The sequence below is a fragment of the Sapajus apella genome, unplaced genomic scaffold (genome assembly GCF_009761245.1).
Source record: "Sapajus apella isolate SASKATOON/1434 unplaced genomic scaffold, GSC_monkey_1.0 scaffold65, whole genome shotgun sequence".
NCBI classification, from domain to species: Eukaryota; Metazoa; Chordata; class Mammalia; order Primates; family Cebidae; genus Sapajus; species Sapajus apella.
In genome coordinates this window covers 11,056,477-11,064,825 of record NW_022437005.1, presented here as the reverse complement: position 1 = coordinate 11,064,825, position 8,349 = coordinate 11,056,477, and the positions used below count along the sequence as shown (strand labels likewise).

The 8,349-nt window shown below is 56.1% G+C and overlaps 1 protein-coding gene across 3 annotated transcripts in view; it reads right to left on the bottom strand.

The window, feature by feature from the left end:
• SYNDIG1 (synapse differentiation inducing 1) overlaps positions 1 to 8,349 on the bottom strand; it is a 191,527-nt gene that overhangs the window by 75,267 nt on the left and 107,911 nt on the right. For all 3 annotated transcript variants that reach the window (XM_032248167.1, XM_032248168.1, XM_032248169.1), the window contains one exon: positions 5,819 to 5,956. In XM_032248167.1, coding sequence (XP_032104058.1) covers positions 5,819 to 5,956 — 138 coding nt within the window. The remainder of the gene's footprint in view (positions 1 to 5,818; positions 5,957 to 8,349) is intronic.

Genomic DNA, 8,349 nt, shown 5'->3' with positions numbered 1-8,349 from the left:
TGTCCGTCCGGAGCTGTGCCTGTCCCCCGGGGCTGTGCCTGTCCCCCCAGGCTGTGCCTCGCCGCACCTGGAGCTGCTCATCCGTGGCCAGGGCTCCCACCAGCCCCTCACCGCAGTGCCGGCGCTCCACGCCTAGCTCAGGCCTCGCACCCCACCCTCAGCCCACACGTCCCCTGGAGCCCGCAGGTCTCAGTGCCTCCACGCAGAGGCCTACGGCTCCGGGACTCGAGAAGCCCCGCGGCAGGTGCTGCCCACTGGGCCGCAGGAAAGCCCTGGTCCAGGGCATCCCTCCCTTCCCTCTTCCTTTCACACCGCCACCAAACCCAGGGGTCATTCACCCAAAAGACACCCCGCAGCTCCCCACTGCTTAGGAAATTCCCAGCCAAGCCTGGGGCACGGGTCACCAGGGCTCTCCCGGTGACCGTCGCCCCGCCCTCTGCAGGCTCTGGGGAGCACGTGGCCACAGGGCTTCTCCTCCACTCAGGCCCCCGAGGCTTCTTATGCCAAAGTGGAAGCCCCTCTCAGTCAGCCTACAGGGCCGGGGTCTGCCCTGCTGGCCTCGCCTTGTTAGTCACCCCTCCCCCCATTCCCCACTTCCACACCGACTGCCCCCTGCCCTGCCCCGCCATCCCCACCCGCCCCGGTGTGCCCCCCAGGGCCTTGGCACTGCTGGCCTCTCCGCCCGGAAGCTCCTCCCCAAGGCCCCTCCTGCAGCTTCATCAGGAGACACCATCCACTCCGGGAACCCCGCCACGGCCAACCTGTTTAAAACGCTTCTCCCAGCTCCACACTCCCCACGTCCATCCGCGGCTAAGAGCCAGTGAGTAGAAAGAAGAAAAGTAAAGCTGACGTTGCAAGGAAGAGAGGCTGGCGACCCGGGCCTCGGCTCTGAGGAGGGGCCCTGCTGTGCTCTGCTCCCTGCTGCGTGCCCGGCACTTACTGAACACGTGGGAGGCGTTCACTGATCAGTGCAGAAATGAATGAATTCCAAGGGGCTTTGCTATTAGCTAGGTTGCACTCTTGGTTCTAGATTTTCGGTACCATAAAAAGATTTGCTTTTTCCCCTAATTCACCCAATTCCCTTTGCTGGTACTATTCATAAAATTCATAATCTGGTTCCTAATACCCTTTTATCAGTGAATTATTGTTAAAATGTTGCAGTTAGTAAAGAAACATTTTATGAAATGAAATCAGATAGAGACATAATAAATGCTTGGATGCAAAGATGCCTGCCAGTGGAATCACCATGAATCCTCAGGCCTGCCCGGCTCGGGTCCAGGTCCACTGCCCGCTTGGGGAGGGGCTCTGGCTTCAGTTGCCAGCTGCCTCCATCATATGGGATGGAGTGAAGTACCATGAGGACCAATGCCACACCACGCTCAAACCGGCTTTCCTTCCTCCCCTGCCAGCCTCTCCAAGCAGGGTGGGGGTATTGGGAATTTACAAGCAAGGACAGTGGTTCTATTTTTGTTTGCAAACAGATAAAAGTCAAAGCTATATTGCAGACCATGTGGCTTTAAGGGTTAGAATATTAATATTTCCCTCATGTACCCATACTTGCTACCTCTGTGATTTCTGTTAGTTATTAAATCCCTTGAAACTTTAGTTTTGTTCATCTATAAAATGAAGATAATAATTTTCCACCTTCTGGACTCACTGTGAAGATTAAATAAGATAAAGTGTGTGCATTAACTAGCTGACAGCAGCCACTCAGCCAATTATGGCATTCACGTCTATCCTCAGCATCATTCAGAAATGTCAGTTCCTAGATGCAGCCCCACCACCATAATCCCACACACCCACACCCTCCTCTGTATGAACTGATTTGCCAAGCATGCTTGCCAGGGGTGCTGGATGGAGCACTGTTGGGCAAAGCGAAGTTGTAGACAGCATGCTGCCCTCAACGGCCCACCCACCCCCACCCCACAGCTCAAGGACAAGCCAGATGCCTGCCCCAGAGAAGGTGGGTGCCTCCCAGCCAGCCCATCCTGTTAGCTCGGGCCCACTGCTCACCAGTGTTGGCTTTAGGCACATCACTCAACCTCACTGAATCCTGATTTCAGCAGCCACGTCACGGAGCTCCCATGAGATCACGTGTGGACGACAGCACTACTCACACCTGAGCAGCATTAGAACCGAGGGCATTCCTCCCATCCCTCTTCCTTTCGCATCACCACCAAAGCCCAGGGGTCATTCTTCCCCACTGCTCATGAGATTCCCAGCCGTGACTGCAGTGCAGGTCACCATGAACCACAACCCCTCCCAGGAGGCCACAGCAGCACCCACGAGGAGTTGGAGGCCTCCTCAAAATGCAGATTTCTGAGCCTTGCCCCAGAGCAAGGCCTGCTCTGACTGAGCAGGTCTGTGGCAGACCAGACAGTGTGCATTTCTAGCAAGTGCTGCATCCTGGAAGCAAGGGCGCATGGCTCTAGTGCTGAATCCTGCACACATTAGGTCGTCAGCCAATAACCACCTCACTAACGCTGATTACTACTTCAGGAACACCTTTTTAGAATTGGCAACGTCTGTGGGAAAGGTGTTATCTGTGTCTTTCCAGGTGTCCCTTGGCCCCTGGAACCCCAGTGCCTGGAGAAGGCAGGTTTCCAGCAGGCATGACCAGCAGCAGCCGCTCTGCAGGTGTCTCCTGGGGACTTTCACTGGCCTTCACATCTCTAACCCTCAGCCAACTGCACGCCATGGAAATCATTTTAACATCATTGCATGGGTCAGGATACTGAGGCACGGGAGAGCTGCCGGCTAAATGCGACCAGGCTACAACAGGACAGAACAACGTATCTGGGGTGTATGGTTCCAGAGATGGCATCCCTGCTTTCCTCCACTGCCTGATTTAATCACATCACCTTAAGTTGTTTTGCTTTTCTGAAATGGCCTGGCATGTTCCTTTGACTTCACTGAACAGTTATTTTGACAATGAGCAGACATAGCCTAACTGTCAGCGAGTACACTGTGATATGATCTGAGATAAAAGGAAAAAAAACCCAAAGTCACACTGAGATGCCAAGATTTCCTTGTGATGGGCACTGAGGGCTGGGAAAGCCTGGGCTCTGCCAACACGCTTTCCGCCCAGGTGCATCGTCCCCTTGACCCAACAAGGTGGCAGGAGATGCTGGCTGCCGTGGCAGAGAAGGCTCCGGGCTCCCCCTCTCCAGCCCTGGGCTTTGCACTCCCAGCTGGCCTCGCCTAGGAAAGCACTGATTTAATTTAGTGCAAGGATCCTCAGATCGCATCTGTTCTATTCTGTGCCACACTGTCTCCCCTTGGCAGCTGCCGGCTCCCCCGTGCTGGCCTGCTGGAGACACACGTCTGCAGTGTGGGCTGTAAACAGTGCTCCGCAGCCTTGTAGCCGGCTGAGGCGTCCTGTTCCGGGCTGCTTGTTTCCTGGATCTGCAGCAGCGCCTGGAGCCACCGCCACAGATGGAGGGGAGCCGCCTGGGAAGGGAGTTGTGATCGGGGAGGGATGCAGATACAGGTCCTGCAAAGGGGACTCACCTGCATAGGTATCTGTAAAAAGTGTCAGCACCTCTTCTCTGTTGTGTTTCCACCGCAGGGAACTCCATTCTCAAACCACAATGAAAAGCACGCCTGTAGGCAGCGGCCCCAAGGGCTCCTCTCTACACCCACAGTGAAGGCAACACTGACACCCCCAAAATGTTTGCACTTCACCTCCGAAAAATGTGATCAGAAGCCTCTGCATTTCCCATTTGCAGCTAGACAAGTAATCAAAATCCTCTTCGCCGTCTAACGTATCAACCACAAGTCCTCAGACCCAACCCTGAGAGGCTCTTACTGTGTTCAGAATATAATCACTTTCTGGGAAGAGACTCTAGACACAGTCTCTGCAGTTGTAGCTTTGCTTTTTATTATAATGATGATCTTTTGGATAGAGACACTGTCCACAGTTTGCCCTGGACCAGAGACTGGGGCTTTAACCCGAACACACGGCGCAGCAGAGACCACAGACACCACAAAGGACTGGTCCCTCCTTCAGCCGCATAGGTGGCCTCTGCCTGCCGCCCCTTGCCATTTGTCCAGGGCTCCCATCCACCCAGGACTCTGGCACTTTTACATGGGTGTCTCAGCCGCGGGGCCCCATGAAGGTCGGTGTGTCCCTATCTTTCCTCACATGGAGATGATGCAGGGCTGGGGTGTGCAAGGGAGGCTTTGGGGGCACGTTTGATGTCACCTGTCCAGCTCCGGGGTCGGATCTCTCTTTCCTTTGCAGGACTTCTCCTGTCTGTTGGCAGCATCACGGCGCAGTTTACACGGCACAGCAGGCTCTGCCCACCGTGGCCCTGTGCCGCCCACACCCATTTCTCCAGCTCCTGTGTGTCTCAGCCCGGGACCTCACCCTGGAGCCGGGGTTCACCCATGCCTGCCTCCACTCCATAGCCACCAGGCCCTGCCAGACCCAGGAGTCAGGCTTCCCACCCCATGCTTGTGCCGCTGAAGAAGAGGTCTATGGCATTTGTGGGACAAAGTCACAACAAAAGCTTGGACAGACCCTCAATGTCAAAGCCGGGTCTGGAACAACTGCTCAGCCCAGCCCCAGCAGGTCAAGATTTCCCCACCGTGCCCCTCCAGCTCCACCCCTGCCTGCAAAGCCCTCCCGACTTCTCATGCCCTGTCAAGAAGCACTTGCCCTTAGGAGGATCATAGGCCACCCAGCCTTCTCCCCTGCTCCTCCTTGGATGTCAGGAAGAGGGGCCGGTCACCACTCAAGATGTGCAGGGGAAAACAGAAGCCCCATAAAGGCAGGGGCGGGTTCTCCTCTCATCCGTCTAGCAAACCCAACCAATACAGAAACCAACAAGAAGCAACTGCTGAGCTGGGCCAGGGAATCTGTTAAGACGAAGGACCTGCCAGGCCCAGTTGCGTGCGGCCCTGCTCCCAGAACCCAAGAAGCTGGGGCGAGACCCTCTGTGCCTTCTAGGCATCTTCAGCACGCCCTGAGAACACCCCATGGTGCCCAGTGCCACCCCCCACCCTGGGCCAGCAGAGAAGTGCCCTTTCTCCCTGTCTTGGGTGGGCAGGCAGCAGCAGGCCATGGTGATGCCATCAGCTCACTCTGTCATTGGCAAGCAGAAATGTCTTTCTCTGATTAATAAAAATGTGAATACAGCTGATTTCTGAATGAATGCTCCGCGTTTGTTAGAGAAAAATCTTCCCAATGTTTTCAAAATGTAAGCTGCAAAAGGGGCAACAAACAGGATGCTTTGTAGTGAAGAGGGCTGGGAAGCAAAACTTTTAGAAGCTCTGTGCTGGGGAGGAACAGCAGATGCCACGCTGAGACGTGCCATTTCCACAGGCAGGGCGTTCACCTGGGGCAGATATATGGGGGCTGCCCTGGAACTAGAATCTATTTTACAGGAATGAGCCTTTAGCGAGAAAATCAGAACCTTTCTTTTCTTCTTTCTCAGTAAGTTCAATGTAGCCCACTGGGCACGGTGTTTGCCGGCACTGGGGTCAGTCCACGCACACAACCCCAGCACCTAAATGAAGGCCAGCCTTCCAAAGGCCAAGTGCCTTCTACCCAGCAGACACCGCTTCGGTCCCAAAGCCTCTTCTGAAGGCAAGCCACCTCTGTGAGGACAGGGCCATGTCTGGGGTGAGGCAGCCCGAATGGCTCCACCCGGCCCCCAAGGCGCCCTGACTTCTCCCAGCCTATCCTCCACCTGGGCAAGTGCCGACCCCACCACAGGAGCTGCTGTCGGGTGTCTCGGCTCTGCTCCTTGGCCAGGATTACCGTGTCAACACCTGAGCACCGGGCACCATGTGCGACAGACCGAGGCGGCCTTACCTCGTGGGACAAGTAGAAGGCAGCGATGCCCAGGGGCCAGAAGCAGCAGAGCATGGAGAAGACGCTGAGGCCCAGGTGGTCCCGCGGGGGCATCATGAGGAAGTTGTCCTCACTCTCCGTGTCACTCGAGTAGTCGCTCTGCAAGAGAGAACGGGCGGGGCAGGACAGGACAGATCAGTAAAGAAGTCACCCTGGGGGGCCCGGGGGCGCGGGAGAGCGTCTGGCTGGCGCAGGCCCTCCCCGGGAGGCAGCAGCACTTGCTGATGTTCCAGCCATTGTAACTGCTGCAACTACAAACCTCCCAGCAAGGGCGGCCCCGCCGGGGAAAGGCTTGCCAAGAACAGCAAGATAATGGTGCCAAGTACGGGGCTCTCAGGTCGTTCGCTTGCAGATGACATCCTACAGAAAGCGGTGTGTCTAAGATTCCTGGGATGTGCGTGCCCAGATGGTGGGGACAAAGGTGTCATCTCTCTGAGGATGGGACTGGGGACTTTGCAGGGACTGCCTGTCCGGAAGCCACCTGCAGAAATGGCCCCGTTGCCACCATGCACTGTTAGCGAGTTCTGGGATGGACTGGGGACTCTCAACAGACATAGTCCGGCCACATTTTTCTTTGTATTCCAAGACCTCTCACCAGACGACAAGGACGAGGCAAGGCTGGTGTGGAGCGATGGAGGACACTGTCCCCTGAATCTCTCTTAAGTGTCCCTCGACTTTGAACTGAGTCAAGACATAGGTTGGGTCTGATTTCCACCCCGAGCGTGAGGGCAGCTTCCTGAGGAAGAGAGAATAGCTCTGTGAGCCCCCGTCATGCCCTTTTGCTCTGTGTCCTGGTGGCAGGGGCTGAGTGAGACTCTCCATGGGGCTCTGATGGAGGAGGTGTGTGCTGGGAGCAGGGAATCAAGGGGAAACTGGCACAGGAATTTATTTTTTAATTTTATATTTTTAAAAAATTTTCTTTTAGGTTCGGGGGTACCTGTGCAGGTTTGCTTTATAGGTAAACGCATGTCACGGGGGTTTTGGCGCACAGGTGACTTCATCCCCCATGTACCAGCCTGGCGTGCAGTAGTTATTCTTGCTGCTCCCTTCCCTCCTCCCCTGCACCCGCCACCCTCTGGTAGGCCCAGGGTCTGTGCCTGTTGTTCTTCTCTTTGCGTCCATGAGTCCTTGTCATCTAGTTCCCACTTACAAGTGAGAACATGTGGCTTTTGGTTTGCAGTTCCCCAGTAGTTTTTAAAAAGCCGTTCGGATGCTTCCATTGGTGACCTAACGAAGCGAACCACGGCCCCGCCCTCCCCACGAAGGGCGCATGGTGCCTCCAGGAGGCTGAGTGGCTGGGGCCCTGCCTGGGTGTTGGGGCAGGGGGTGCCTCCTGGCTGTCATTCCACTGGCTCAGCTCTTTCCTCATCAAAATACAGAGCGCTCACATCAACTCCTCCAAACGCCAGGGCCACTCTGCCTAGGCATTTGTCCTATGCAAAGATGGAGCCCATCTTACTCCAGATATGGTTTCCTAGAGGAGTGGCGGCGTGTTTCCTCTCAGAGGAAGCCCTGGCTTCCGAGCTGTCTGCCAGCTGCCCAAGGTTGTTAAGCAGAGGTCTCTTGCCACAGGCTGGAGAGGTTCGTGAATGCACTGGCAATGACAGGGCCGTTTCTTCAGGTGGCTTCCGGGCAGACAGTCCCTGCAAAGCCAGACAGAAGTGCAGGTGGCCCCACCCTGTGAGTGCCACACGTTTGTGGATGCCAGCCCAGCCCCCTGTTCACAACGAGCGCCCTCAGACATTCCTCCTAATAGATACTGGGAAGCCTGCAAGTGACCGCGGCACCCTTTCCTATTTTTGTTAATTAAACACAGGTAAAACTGCCCATCAGAGCCTCTAATCACTGTGCAGCCAGCCGCAGCACTGCACTGGGACGCAAGGCTCCCTGGTATGGTGCATTTTCATGGGCTCAGCCCAACAATAAGGACTTCCCAGGCGCCCTCGCATGGAGCTTGGGGTGGCTGTTTACGCACCCCCACAAACCTGCAGTGCAGGGCCACTCCACCAACAGGGCAAGCGACTTGCTCAGGCCACAGGGCCAGCTCCTGGCCTTGTCCCTCCTGCCGGCCACAGCTCACGGAGTCACTGCGTCTGTGGTGGCGGCTCCCACAAGTGTCTGGGGCTGCAAAGCCTCTGTCCACAGAGCCATGCTTGTGAGATTTCTCCTCTTTATTCGGCACATCAGACCACATATGGTCTCTGAACAGTGAGGGGATATGAAAATTGCCATCGTTATGGCTAAGCGGGGAGAAGAGAGGAACTGCCCACAGGGGCGCATAATTCATGAGGGAGTTGTGAGGCCCCAGGCTGTCCAGGTGGAGACATTCACTTCCCGGCCTCTGGGCTGGCGTCTGGAATCTGCAAGAAGGATGTGCAGTGGGAAGGATAAACACTGGGGAAGGTGTGCAGCACGGAGGATGTGGGGGGGGCGATGTGCAGCGGAGAGGACGTGCAGGGGGGAGGACCTGCAGGAGGGAGGACCTGCAGGGG